The sequence below is a fragment of the Arvicola amphibius genome, chromosome 13, assembly GCF_903992535.2.
Source record: "Arvicola amphibius chromosome 13, mArvAmp1.2, whole genome shotgun sequence".
Lineage (NCBI taxonomy): Eukaryota > Metazoa > Chordata > Mammalia > Rodentia > Cricetidae > Arvicola > Arvicola amphibius.
The window spans coordinates 41,518,744-41,534,140 of record NC_052059.1 but is presented as its reverse complement, the minus strand read 5'-3'; the positions used below and the strand labels follow the sequence as shown (position 1 = coordinate 41,534,140).

The following is a 15,397-nucleotide window of genomic DNA, read 5'->3' as shown; positions in this document are numbered from 1 at the left end:
TTGAAGACCCAGTTAACATTCCAACACCCACATGGTGGCTCACAATAGCCATAATTTCAAATCCAGAGGATGTGGTATCTTCTTCTGATCTCCACAGGCACCGGACACACAACTGGTATACACACATGTAAGCATAACACCACACATGACATAAAACAAATAAATCTAGGCCGGGCGGTGGTGGCGCACGCCTTTAATCCCAGCACTCGGGAGGCAGAGGCAGGCGGATCTCTGAGTTCGAGGCCAGCCTGGTCTACAAGAGCTAGTTCCAGGACAGGCTCTAGAAACTACAGGGAAACCCTGTCTCGAAAAAACAAAACAAAACAAAACAAAACAAAAAAAAAAAAAAACAAATAAATCTAAGAAAAACATTTAAACCGTAACATTCTAAAAAAGCAAATGAGGACTGCAGTCCATTAACATAATAATATCTACAATGGTATCTTTGGCTCGAAAAAAAGTACTAAAATATGCCTTACTAAAGAAGAAAGGAAGAATGCACTCTGTCTCAAGAATTCTCCCAGCCCCAACACCACACAAAGCTAGTACATAGTTCCCTGATGTACTCCCTTTTATAAAATACCTCCTTTACTAAGAGGGCTAGTTTTTCATTTTTGTCAAGAGTAATTTGGGGAGGGTTTTCTTGGTGCATTTTCAGTTTGTTTCTAAGACATGGCTTCCCTCTGTAGCCCAGGCATGACTGAAACTCGTAAGACAAGCTGCTGCTGCACCTGTTGAGTGCTGGGTGTGACACAACTTTTAGGACTACTTTCACATTCATCTGTCATTGCACATTTCCAAAACCATTGCAAGTCTCTTCTCATCCAAGTGCAATTGCTATTTCGACTCTTGTCCATTTATTTTTCTTTTTTCTTTTCCACGGCACAGCACAGCACAGCATAGTAATTCACTTCTCTACTAGATCACAAGCTCCTTGGAGGCTTGGGGCTGTTTCTCATGTCATATTTATTTCACTTGGGCAATTACAGTTCTTTCAAAATAGATGATGTGGAGACTATCACGCCCTTCTCAAAAAAAAAAAAAATAAGAATGGAACCAAAGAACAAAAAATTGAGACCTCTGTATTATCTTTTTAAAAAAAGAAGTTTTATTTAATCATTTATAAACTATGATGAAATTCAAAAGAATATGGATTCATATTCAATAGTGATAAATAATTATGAACCTTTACATAATTTTCTAAAAATAATATGTTTTGTAGTAGAAGGACTTGAATCTCTTTGCCTGTCTGAACTAGTAAAATATGTTTTTTTTTTTTATCTTAAGATTCTAGGTTCCATTCCCAGCACTACCAACCATCAAATAAAATGAACAATGAAAAAATTAAAATGTATGCATCAATTTACAAAGGAAAAAAAAGACATTGGATTGTACATGGAAGAACTAGGACCTAAAATTTAAGTTTTCTGATCCCATATCTTACATCAGACATTCCACCTCCCAGTGAAGTAGACTATTTATTTGGTCTATTTCAAAGATGAAAGAACTCTGTGGCTAAGTAGGCTAGAGAGAAGGGTTATGATACGACAGTCAAACTATTATAGCCCCTGCAAAAAGGCTAAGTTTTTCTGTAAGGCAATAGAAGGTACTGCAGGTTCTTGTATAGAAACAAGGCATGAACAAACTTAAAAAGATTAATTTGTAATAAAGTAGAAGGTAGAAGGCAGCACAAGATACCTTTCAAAACGGTTACTATGATGTAAAAACAAAACCCAGATTTTCAAAATAAGCACGTGAGAGACACAGTAAAGTGTTTTCCGAGAAATTACAGTGCTCTACATTGCAAGCACGCTCGCGCGCACACACACACACAAAGGGAAAATTTTAAACTAGTGATATTGGGAAGCCAATGTGATACCAGATAATAAAGCAGGGCAGAGGGTGAAGGCCCAGAAGGCCTCATAGCACACACACAGGGGGAAAGGCCAAGATAGCAATGCCCCTACTCTACTCAAGGCTGGCTGAACTAACCAGTGCCAGTGTTGAAGGCACAGGGCACTCAGAGTAACCGAGGACTCACTAGATGCTAGATGTTGATCATACCAGCAACATATGAAGTTATATGTAGAATGACATTATAATAGAGAATTCATGGAAAGTTCATGCTATGAAATGAGCCAAAAGCCCACCCCAAGGTAACATCAAAGCCCCAAACATTTTACACCATGAGGTCACCAACTTGCTAAGCTTTCTCTTTCCCCCAGCCTGCTTCCAAGTCCTTACCTCAAGGCCTTTGATAAACTCTGTTTTCTGCTGTAACTATGTACTTCTCCACAGTATTTTCTTTTTCAGAAATGCAAGAACCTGCATCAGTCATTATCAAATTGTATTCTGAATAAAATAAATATTTTCAACTTTGACTATGAAGCCACATCTCCCACATCACCCAGGAAAGAACTAGTTAATTGTGGAAACTAAAAGTGTGATATTAAGGATAAACTGGATCATGGTAAGAAGGGTTAAAGCCTTAGTTATGTTTTCAGAAAGAACTGGTTTGAAGGATAAAAAAAATCAACACAAAAGATTTTCATTATAGTTACCTATTATTATGTAATTGTATGGCCTGCATTGTTTCATTGTCTAAACCCATATTTTCAAAAACTAGTAAACTCAATAATCATTATCTTACAATTCAACTGTCTTCCTGTAAGATATGGTTCTTTGTAAACTGTAACTTTTAAAAAAAACTTAAAAAAAAAAAAAGAGCCAGCACATTGTCTGAGGATGAGCGCCGAACCCTTTGTGCAGAGTGCTCTGGAGGTTAACGTTTCCCCAGGGAAATACACAACACAGATCCTTTCTTGGCTTTTACAGAGTCCCAGGCTTTTCTCCCTTTTGTGTTCACTTCCTGTCAAGTTTGACATTTCAAAAGGATACCAAAGCATCTTAGAAATCTGTTTATGAGTGTCACCAATTCAGGATTCAAAAGGCCTGAGTGACTCACTACCACAGTGCAGTGTGTAATATGATCGTCATCTACCATTTGAAATAGTGAAACTGCATGAGGAAACTTGCTTGCATCTGTGACCGAACAGAATTCAAAGTAATGAGTCAGCCATGTTTGACCAATTTACAGGAAACAACTTTCTTATGATTTTCTAAAATGTCTTAGGAGACAATGAACAACGAGTACTTCTGTGTCCCCACAGAGAGAGCCACGTTCCAGATCGCAGGAAAACAGGAACACTGTCCTAAACATTCCTCAGGGACTTAGACTTCAAATTTAAAGATATTTCATCAATCATGGAGACCTACATTTAGAAGCTGACAGCCCTGATAAAGAAACAGGAACCAGAATTTTTAAAAACAATTATACAACTGGACAAGATAAATAAACCAATAGTTTTAAAGTGTTAAACAACAGGACCAAGACCCAACTCAATGTGCATGTTGAGCCGTCATTGCTGTAGCTTACTGCATAGAAAGTATCCAGGCCACAACACAGAAAAGAACGGAAATGGAACCCACTGGTCCCCAACACACAGAAACCAACAATGCTGAGGTGGCAGAATTAACAGAACGGGAGAGCTTCAGAGGTCTGTGCAGACCCACTTTAGCTGGGTCACAAACAGTACACACCCAAGATTTAACTACCCAGTACTAACAGGGAGCCCTAGGAGGGAACAAAGCCCTAGTTGTGAGGGGCTCACAAATTCTGATTGCTACAAACCACAGTGGACAAGCTTGGGATCTATCTATAAGCATTAGGCAAAGTACTCAAGAGAACATTGCTTGGGTAGTGGGGAAAATTAGGTATAAAGAGTACTGCTTGAATGAATAAAAAGTTCCTGGAGTAAGAAAAAACAAAAGTAAAAGTAGGGAGGTGGATTTTTTTAAAATCAAAATATTTACAAACAATTTAAATGTGTCCCAAAGTACAACTCAAGAATATTAAAAAGAATATGAAAATAGACAGGACCCAGTAAGGAAAATTCATAATACTTAAAACCTAACTAAAAAAAAAAAAAAAAAAAAACAAGAGGCAAAAAAAAAGGTGGTTAGAAAAAAAGAGTATTAGTCTATAGAAACACCTCTAAAAAGAAACAGACATTAGAATTAGCAGGAATATTTTTAAAAGTTTAAAACCTATGTCCCATGTGTCCAAGAAGGCAAAGAAGCATAAATCTGTTAAAGAGATATAAAAGGAAACCAAATGAAAATTTCTAGAGTTGAAAAAACATAGCATCTAATATGCACATGGAATTAACAGCAGGTCAAATACTTCAGAAGAAAAACACCAATAAGCTTGAAGGTACAGTTATAGAAACCATCTATAATGATAAGACAACTACACTCCTTTCCAAGAAGAGGAGAGGGTAGAGTAAGATGCAGTAGTGTGTTATTTGTATTTTAATAAATAAATCTTGCAAAACTACAAAACTAAAGCCACTAGAGGCCAGGTAATGGTGACATACATCTTTAATCCCAGAACTCGGAGACAGAGGCAGATAGATCTCTGTGAGTTCAAGGACACCCTGGGCTACACAAGATCAATGCAGAAACAGATCCAGGTGGTGGATTTTAATCCCAGTACGAGGGAGTCATGCCTTTAATCCCAGCACTAGAGGGAATATAAAAGGGGAGAGAGGCTTAGTCTGCTTAGTTTACAGTTGCCCAGCCTTGGGAGAGGTAGTTCCTGCCCCACTACTGCTTTACTATGTCTACCTGGCTATGTTCTAACGCCTGACTGCACCTAGTAATACACCTTTTCTAATCTTATAGAAGGCTGCACAATGATCTGGGGAAAGAATGTCATCATACAGAACTGTGACGGAACAACAGATGAATAGTTTCTGACCTCAAAATTGCCTAGAATTCTGCAGGGCGATTCTTTTACCCTTCACCAGTCCACTCTCTCCATCAGGTCCCACAGTAACCACTGCAAGTCACAACCAGTCTCCTCCAATTGCTAACTGCCACTTCATCTTCTCCACCTCACCCTCAGTAAACCACCTCAGCTCCATTTTATGAAATAAATAAAAAATTCAAAAGCCATTCATTGGAGACTTCCTCAGTTTCCTGCCAGGGCATACCACAAGCTACCTTACTTGCAGTGTTTCTCATTCTTCCCTTTTGCCACAGAACTATTAGGAAACCCACATGCTCTTCTGAAATGTGACTTTGTCTCTCCCTAACAGGAGGTGAGATCTATTTCCCCAATCCCCCCAATCTGGCAACCACTGGGACTGTTTTGTTTGTTTACTTTGTTTGTTTTTGGTTTTTCTTTGTGTATCTCTGGCTGTCCTGGAACTCACTCTGTAGATCATACTGGCCTTGAACTCACATAGATTCACCTGCTTCTGCCTCCTGACTTCTGAGATTAAAGGTGTGTGCCACCACTACCTAGTCCACTGTGTCTGCTCTGACCAGCAGAAGGTAATTTCCACATATAGTCCTCTTAGAGGCCTTTTGGAACCCAACTTCTATGTCTGAAGTGCCCTACCCTAAAGCCAAAATGGTTTGAGGAAGCACAGCTTTCGTATTAGACCATAGGGCAAGATGGGGAAGTGAGGAAGAAAAAGCAAAAAGCAAGTGAGAGTCAATAAAGTCTACACTTGGCAGTGAAGAGAATCTTGGAAGTAGATCTACTGGCCCCAGGCTGTTGATATCACAGGGTCAGAGAGAAACCTGGAAAGCTATCCCCAAAGCCCATCTCACAAAAATCATGAGCAAAATAAAAATAAGCATTTGCACTAAACTACTTCTTAGCAACAGAAAAGACTGGTAGGGATTCTTTTCCATAACATTTATGTCTCTCTTCTATTTTAAAGAGAATCTCTCCAGAGTTGGCCCTACCACCGCGGTATGCTACTTCTGTTCTCTGGACTCTTGGTCATTGTTACCACTTCTCCGTCTCGTGTTCACATCTCATCCTCCCCTCACTACTTCATCTAAAAGTCCTTGTTATTACGACTACTGACTTATTTGTTGCTAGAATCTTTGGTTTACTGGTTGCTTCCATCGTATCTGAAACGGGCAAGTATTCTTCAGACTTTGCAACATCTCATTCATGCTGTTTTTTCTCCTCTCTCATTGGCTGCTCTATTTCACTTTCTTTATGAGCAAAACAGTCTCTTTTCTGTGCATCCGTTCAATGTTAGAAGAACTCCTTGGGGTTCTACCTGCAGTCCTGTTTTCCCCAAATTACATTCTCCCCTTAGGTAACATTAACTAGTATCCAAAGCTTTGGACAAAGCACATCAGGATTCAAATGATAGCTCTGACACTTAGCTTGTATGACCTGGAGAAACATACCAAACTTCTCTGAGTATTCATTTCCTTGTCTCGAATATTACCACTTGATAGACTACAATGTGAATGCAATCATTAATCTTTTGAAAATATAATGATATTCTAAGAGACGGTTACCAAACTGACCAGCACAAGATAACCTGCCAGAAAATACTGATGTTTAATATATGTGTGGTAGCTCTCAAATCCATGTTCCTAGCTTAAGATTCTTTCCTTAACTCAATACATATATTCAACTGACACCTCATTTTTAATGTATCAATATACATTAAACTCAATATAATAAATTAAAGTTTATCCTCAAGAAAATTACATTCAATTCAGGTTATCTATTTTCTTAAATGACACTATCATCCACTTGGTTATACAAACCGGAAACCTGAATTTCATTGGAAGTTGACTCCCTCTGTCTCTTACTCAGCCTTATACAATTAACTACTACATCTGATAACACCATGCCACATACTGTGCTTAGTACTTTAGACATATGAAGTCACCCAATGAGATATGAAGATAATAAATACTGGTAGACATTACAGGTAATAAACACAGTAAGACTGTAAAGGAAGCATGACTGTAGATATGTTACCAGAGAGAGAGAGAGAGAGAGAGAGAGAGAGAGAGAGAGAGAGAGAGAACCATTAAAATAAGGTAAATGGTAAATTAAAGGGGCAGAGAGAAAACCCTTTCAAATCCCCTGTACTAAGAGAAATAAATGTGACTGTATGGCTTAAACTGAAAACTCTTAGGATCAGCAATTAGGAGCACTTGCTGCTCTTGTGGAGGACCTGAGTTTGATTCCTAGCACCTACATGGTACCTCACAAGTACCCCCAGTTTCAGGGGTTACAACAGACATGCATGTGGTACAAATATAAGCAAGTGTGCAAAGAAACAGTAATACAGATAAAGTAAAAATAAATAAATCTTTTTTTAAAACCTACATTAAAAATAAAGTAAACAGGGTATTGAAGAGATGGTTTAGCAGTTAAAAACACTGACTACTCTTCCAGAGAAGGCAGGTTCAATTCCCAGCACCTATATGACAGCTCATAACTCTCTGCACCTCCTGTTCCAGGGGATCTAACACCCTCACACATACATACGTGAAGGCAAAACACCAATGTACATAAAATAAGATAATTTAAAAATACAGACAATTCCTTAATTGTTTTTGGATCATAACAGACATACTATGGTTTAAAATGCCTCACATATTCTCATATTTTTGAACACTTGGCTCTCAGTTACAAATAGGCCCTGACAGACTAATATATGAAGCTGTGAAAGTGAAGCCTACATTACCACGAAGAATAGAGGATGTTGCAGATGCCAGGACCATAGGACATCAGCTGAGGAAGCTACAGTATAGAAAGGAGCTGGACCAAAGGAGAGGCTCTGTGGTCTGGGTTCAATCCCCAGTACATGCCCACATATTTTAGAGAAGATGAAAATAGTTATTACTTCATTTGATTTTTCCTCCCTCCCTCAGTCAACGACACAACGTGAATACAATCCCAGCAGGTTTCAGGGCTAATGAGATAAATTTTTAGAGGTACAGAATCAAAAGTCTATGATAACTTGCTGTGGGTCTTGACCTGGCTGTTCATTACATGGATACACTCAATTTATGAAAACCTCATACAACTGTCACCTGAAATTTCTATTTTCCTGTGTGTGTGTATTATTTTTCAGATTTTTAAAAAAGTCTGTGAAGCTAAACTTTCCAACACAATGGCCATCATTCTCACAGGAAAAACACACAGTATCATATTTGCATGGCATGACTTATCTTCACAAGTTATCCACTACCAATCTCATCATTTTATAATTTAAAACATAATATACAATTCAGACATTAACAACATATGAAAAATAAAAGCATTTGCATAGACTCTCACTGGTTGAGAATTCATAATCCAAAATCCCAAACTAGAGATGCTCCAAAACTTGAAATTCATTTCATATTGAAGTCCAAACTAAATATGCTTAGCATGCTACACATTTTAAATTATTATTTTAAAATTTGCAAAGCTGGTGAATCACAAGGTATTATTCAGTAAAACATACTTGAAGAATGTAACAGTGCTTTAGGGAAGTATCTTATAATTACTACTTAGGAAATACTTCCTTTACTAAAACAAAAGCTTTATCAGTAGCTTCTATGCTATAACTAAAATGCCTACAGCACAGGGTTTCCATTCCTATGATGCTATGAAACAATACCTAGGATCAAACAATAATGTGAACTTTATATTATTATCTTTAAGACTATGGCAAAATGATCAAAAAGAAAACAGAAAATACATAATATAAGACTTCTAATTTTGTTGAAAAATATAACTATATTATCAAGAAAACATTTGGATTTTTAAAAATCACCTCAATACTTCTTTTGTAAGAGTTCAACTTAATGTGCCAAGCTTTGTGAAAACTTGCTCCTAAACAAACACACTAGATGATGGTCTAGGATAGGCAGCAGGTCAACCGGCCTGGTGTTGTTCTCAGCAGAAAAATAAGTAATTCACACACCTGCATTCACACTTATGAATGCACACGCACTCACACTAAATCCATTCTTACACTGCACTTGATTCGTAGGCTAGACACAGATTATTCATTAAATAAATAACTTCTCACTAACAGGTAGTTAGCCATGTACATATGAATACCTTCAGTTATTTAGCTAGTCACTTACTGAAAGCCATGCAAGGGATTCCATGATTCGATGCTCACATCTTTCTAAATGTTTAATCATTTCTCTTGTCAGGTTGGTTTCCACTTTGATAAAACTTTCAATCACTTTGTAAAAATCAAAGGCTTTTAAATTAAGTACATTCAGAATCCATGGGAAGGACAAGTCGGTTCCAGAATCAAGACTCTGTGATGTACTTCCTAAAAATAAGAGGGGAAAAAAATGTGTCAATATGAAATGTTAAGGACTGAACTGATGAGATTCAGAAGATTTTAAACATAGAATCAAGACAGAGAGAAGAATGGGTAAGCAATTCTTACTTAAAATGGATATTTTTTATTCTGTGATCTACAGACTCACAAGAAATAGGCTTCCAAATTTTAAGTGTAAGCGCACACATTTTTCATAATTTTTTTATCGAATTTGCACAGGTGTACAGGGCCTTCACTAATATCCAGGCAGGCGTGTGTTACCACACCCATTTTCAGTGCCATGACTACTGGGTTGGGAAGACCAATGGTGCTTTTAGGATTTTGAGAAGTAGATGGCCGGTGGTAGCTCATGCCTTTAATCCCAGCATTCGGGAGGCAGAGGCCAGCTGAGTCTAACAGAGCGAGTTCTAGGACAGCCAGCACTACATAGTCATACCCTGCCTCAAGTCTGGTGCTGTAGGGCTATAATGCCTTATACACAAGAGGCTGAGGCAGGAGAATTGAAGTTCAAGACTTGGTGAGGGTATAGACTGCATTCAAGGCCCAGTGAGCTCCTGTCTTAAAAACAGTATCTAGTTCCTGCCCTGGGTTCAGTTCTCAACACTGCAAAAAGAAATGGGAAAGAGACTATGCTAACATTGCTGGAAAAATAACCTCTCTTAAAAACATGCAGGCTGTGGTTATTTACGAGGGTTCAGTTTCAGTGATTACTAATTTTGCTTCTTTTATTGTGCAGCTGTATCTTTAGATGACTAAAGATCTTTTGTTCTGCAAGTAAAACTTTCTACTATTTACAACAATGCTTGAAAAGTATTATATTTTTCAAATTATATTTTAAAAACAGTTATTGGCTTTTATTCTGTTATTTTCAGCAATCATTACATTTTCGTAGCTATTGTAAGAGCAGCTATTACTACTAAGCATCCAGTTTCTGGTGGATTTCTGCTCTTAGCCTCCTGAGCACAGAGGGACCCAGCAGTGCTACATACAAGCACCAGCTGGCTGTTCTTCAACGCTCCTGTGTACCTTACGTGTTCATAAGCCTTTGTGGCACCAGTTTCAGCAGCTACCTTTCCTAGTTTCAATATGCTCAGAGCATATTTTACCCCCTCCACAGATGACCTGAAATGATTGGTATGTTGAACCATTTAAATGGCTGGAACAGCCACAGTGTTCAGTATGTACTGATCTACAGTATGACCTTTAATTCTCACCACACAGATATACACAAAAACGGTAACAACAAAGAACCCACACCATAACTTAGGAGTTTGTTTACTTTAAATTATGTTAAAGTGCATATTTATTAAAACTTAACTTACTGCTATATGTAGCCATTACAACTTCAAGAGCACAGGCCAATAAAGACGTATGAAAGATGTTGTCATTTAGGAGTTTGCTAAAGAGGGAAAAGAATAAATAATTATAAATATGGCTTTTATATAAAGAAATTGTTTTGTTAAAACTAGAAAATATTTACCTAAAATTCTGAATGGATAAACGTTTTTCTTCCTGAAACAGATAATTTTTTAGAAAGTTATTTAAAACTTTATGATAGCATTAATTTTTTTTCTAGTTTATTCTCTTTAACTTACTGATTTAAGCATGGATTCCATCACACGGTAATACAATCGGACCCCAAGTTTATATCGCTACAAACAAAAGAGAAAATAATAAAATTCATTGCTTTAGAAAATCAAAAACATAACTAACTTTTCTTAAAGTCTTTTCTTGAAAGGCACTCTGCTCCTTCTAGGAACATGGTTAGCAAGAGATCATAAAGGCTATATTTGTTCAAACTCCAAGGCTTAATATAAACCAGTGGTTAGCAATCCTGAAAAGTGAACCAGACTAGTATGTGTAGTAACTAAAGGTGTTCCTCTGCACCATTTCAGCCAGTGTCACTTGCTCTACAGAGAACTATGCCAATACTATTTTAAGCATTTTTATATATCTAATATAATCTTTTTTGTAATGCAGAACATTTGTTTTTGAAATGGATAAGATTGCAAGAGTAGTTTCTCTCTGTAAAACTCAGTAACACTGGCACAGGCCAAAAGCTAAAACTAAACAAAAAAGTTGATCTAATCAGCATAAGTTTTAAACAAATAATTAGTTCCATAAATAAAAAAATAGGTGTGTGAATTACAGACACACACACACACACACACACACACACACACACACAATATTCCTTTATCCTAAAACAAGAACGTAAGTGCTACATGCATTCAAAAGAATTTTAAACAATCATTTACACTAGTGGTTCTCAACCTTCCCAATGCTATGACCCTTTAAATCAGGTCCTCATGCTGGGTTGACCCCAACCATAAAATTATTTTCGTTGCTACTTCACAACTGTTTTGCTACTGTTACGAAATACAATGTTTATATCTGTGTTTTCTGATGGTCTTAGGCAACCCCTGTGAATAGGTCATTTGACCCCTCAAAGGGTCATGACCCACAGGTTGAATACTGATGGTCTAAACTAAGCAGTGGCAGCAAAACATAAACTCACCATACTGGAATAAATATGTGATGTGAGATGCCCTTCTTTCTGTATGCTGTGAATATGTTTTATTACCATTTGTTAATGGCTTTTGATCATGTTAAAAAGCCAAACAGGGCGGAGACAGCAACCAAATCGGCCGCTCAGGTAATAGCCACGCCTGCTTAACAGTTTAAAACAGTGATCAAAAAAAGATTACAGATACGCAATTAAGGACAGATTCAGAAAAACAGAAACCTCTAAATGGGTCAATATGTTTTAAAAATAAGTATGTAGGCTTGCGGAAAGAGAGAAAATGTGTATAGGCAGTTATAGAAAGAAATAAAACACTTAAAAAACACAACGAAGTCTTTAAAGAGACAGTAAAAGTAATATAAAAAGTCATGTAAAAATGACTTATGTATACTAGTGTGTTTTTTTGGATTTTTGACTATTAATGAGCTAACTGCAGAGAAACACTTGATTGTGAAAGCTGCTAAGCTAAACCAACATAAAGGTATCTTGACTTCAAAATTTAGTTCTAAGGATGTGTTGCTTCGGAAAAGAGGTTCTGTTTTTGTTTCCACAGAGGATGAGAAGTTGTGGATTCCTTCAAGCCTAATATGATTTGATCAAGAAAGACCCCCTGAAAGGTCTCCATGAGAGCAATGGCCCAGGTGATCCAACATTCAGAACAGCTTCAAGACAACTGGCTGAGACGTGCAGCCTCACAGACTACTATAGCCAAGATTTAACCATAATTTTAATTTTCTCAGGATCCATATAAAATTACCAGTGACCCCAATAAGCAGGAAGTAGTATAAAAAACTATAACCAAATTCCCAAAATAATGTTCATAAATGTTTGTTTTTATTTAAAGGGGGTGGTTATAAATGATTAATGGTCATAGTCAATATCTTTCTAAAGCAAAAAGGATATGATACAGAAATGATAAAAAAGGTAGACCATTGCATCTACTTTAATCCAAAAACAACTGTTAATCTTTTTATTGATTAAAATACTTTTTATTGGTATGGATTTTGGTTTATTGATAAATTAAAGGTCAATTTTGTTATACTAAATGTATATTTTTAACCTTGTTTAAATATACTAAATGTATATTTTTACCTTGTTTATGTAGCTCATTTAAAAATGCAATGTATAGTTAAAAATACAAATTAATAGTCATCTGTAATTGTCAAACTTATAGTCAAGTGAGTTAGGTTTTCTAGATATGTGGAGATATATTTCAGATGAATAGACAGTCTTCAAAACACCAAAGACCTATAAAATATGGCATTTAAAATATTTCATGAACTTAGGTTTTCTCAACAGTGAAACATTTCTGCTCCTGGCAATTACCTCAATTACACCAATTACTTCAAGGGGATGATGGCATCAAAGAAGTTCCTTATGGAGTTTGTTTTCAATGTGGCAAAGCTAGCCATTTGGGCAAGAAACTGTTCTTGCATGAACAACTTTACTGTATGCTGTATAAACTGGACATGCAGGACTCAAAGAAAAATGAATGCAGAACTTGCCAAAACAAGATGGGATAGTCTTTCAGGGTTCCTGCTTCATGGAAGAGTCTGCCAGATATTCTGCAGGACACAGAGGAAAATGACTGACATGCAGCCAATATAGGAGGGATAATTTCAAATTTCCTGCTCTGAGAAATCTGCCAGATTCTTTAGGCCTGTAGGCTGAAGATGGATGCCCCAACGTTACAGAACTTTAGGTTATTGTACAGGCAGCCAGATGTCTCTGTCATTTCTAGAGTTTAGGAAGTTGCTTAAAGTGTACTTCCTGTTTACTCAGGTAATATTATTTTCTTCTAGGGTCTTTGATGGAGTTGAAGACTAAATAGCTATAATTTTCCTTAGTTATGATAAAAGATACATTATATATAAAACTTTAAACTCACAAAGATAGGATAGATGATAGAATATTTTCTTTAATTTTGCCAAATACAAATAGGCTAAATATGGTAACTACAATTCCTGATTGATAACCATTTGGTTACATGTAATTTTATAAACTTAAAGTTAAAACCTTCCTTTTTAATTAGACAGAAAAGGGGAGATGATGTGGGATGCCCTTCTGTATGCTATGAATATGTTTTTTATTACCATTAGTTAATAAAGAAGCTGATTTGGCCAATAGCCAGGCAGAATAGAGCCAGTGAAAAATACAAACAAAGATAAAGGGAGAAACAAGGTGGAGTATGAGAGATGCCAGAAGCCACCAGAGAAGATGTGAGGTAATAAGTCGCAAGCGTCATGATAAAATGAAGAATAATACAAATAGTTTAAGTTGTAAGAGCTAGTTAATCAATAAGCTTGAATTAATATGTCAAACAGTTTGTAAATAATATTAAGCTGCAGAATGGTTATTCAGGAACTGGCAGGTGGGAGAGAACCTCCAGTTACAAACATGTACAGTACTTACAGTATTAGACTTATTTTTACATATTACTTTAATGGCACGTAAGCAATTCAGATCCAGAAGCAGCGTCAGAGAACTTAAACAACACGTTCAAGACTACACAACTCATAAATCGCAGAGCGATGTACAACCCAGGCTGTAACTCAATCCATATAGTCTTACCATATATTAGTTTCTTTCTGAAATAGTATTGCTCAATATTAACACTGACAAGTGGTAGTATAATGTAATCCCACTCATGGAATCATAGATTTTTCTCTTAATTTTTAAATTGCTATAATTAGCATATTCATTTTTGTTTTGTATACTGGGCTGGAGAGGGATTTCACCTACAGTTTCTCATCAGTAGCAGCAAGCACAGCAACTGGGCCATATGCTACCTGCCATTCTCTTATACTCTCCACAAATACTCCCACAGCCCACAGCACAGGCTGCATAAACAGATGATTTCTACACTGTGGCACTAGCAGATGTACACTCAAGGTTACCTGTACTCCAATGTCTGCACACCCCTGCCCCACGGCGTTAGCAAACTTCTCTTTAAATATGTGTCCAACATCCTTTACTCTTTTCAGGATATTTTCTTTGGGATTCACTGTGCAATTCTTGAAGAAATATAAACAGAAATAAATGCTGAGGAAATTATTTGACCAGAGTTGACATTTTTCTCTTTCACAGTAAATGACTTTGATCTGTTGTTTGTTTGTAGAACCAAGTAAACACTTTCACTATAACAAAATAATTGACAATATAGAATATAACCAGCCAACATAGAAATCCATTTTATGTTCAAACCAAAATTTTTCAATGTAATGAAAAGTACACTGTTCTATAAAGTTTTAAACCAGTAGTTCTCAGGCTTCCTAATGCTGTGACCCTTTAATACAGTTCCTCATGTTGTGGTGACCCCCAACTATAAAATTATTGCATTGCTACTTCATAACCATAATTTTGCTACTGTTATGAACTGTAATGCAAATATTTGATATACAGGACATCTGATATGTAACCCCCAAAGGGGTTGTGATCTAAAGGTTAAGAACAGCTGTTTTAAGCAAATAAAAGCCATGAACAAAAGATTTATCAGTGTTTCCATCTATAATATCTATTTCATATACACACACAAATACACACAAATCACATACACCTCAAACCACATATCAGTAACCCCAAACTAATTTTCATACTTGTTGAAAGAAATTGCTATGGAAAGGTTTAGAGGGAGAAAGGGGAAGAGAAAATAACTTATTTTTATCAGAATCTCAAAATTAAAAGAAATAATTTT

General features: G+C 36.5%; 1 protein-coding gene across 1 annotated transcript in view; it reads right to left on the bottom strand.

The window, feature by feature from the left end:
* The window catches only part of Rb1 (RB transcriptional corepressor 1), a 135,247-nt gene that overhangs the window by 51,547 nt on the left and 68,303 nt on the right, over nucleotides 1-15,397 (bottom strand). The window contains exons 13-17 of the mRNA XM_038310142.1: nucleotides 14,601-14,717; nucleotides 10,775-10,831; nucleotides 10,660-10,691; nucleotides 10,502-10,578; nucleotides 8,971-9,167 (exon numbers count right to left, since the gene is read on the bottom strand). Coding sequence (XP_038166070.1) covers nucleotides 8,971-9,167; nucleotides 10,502-10,578; nucleotides 10,660-10,691; nucleotides 10,775-10,831; nucleotides 14,601-14,717 — 480 coding nt within the window. The remainder of the gene's footprint in view (nucleotides 1-8,970; nucleotides 9,168-10,501; nucleotides 10,579-10,659; nucleotides 10,692-10,774; nucleotides 10,832-14,600; nucleotides 14,718-15,397) is intronic.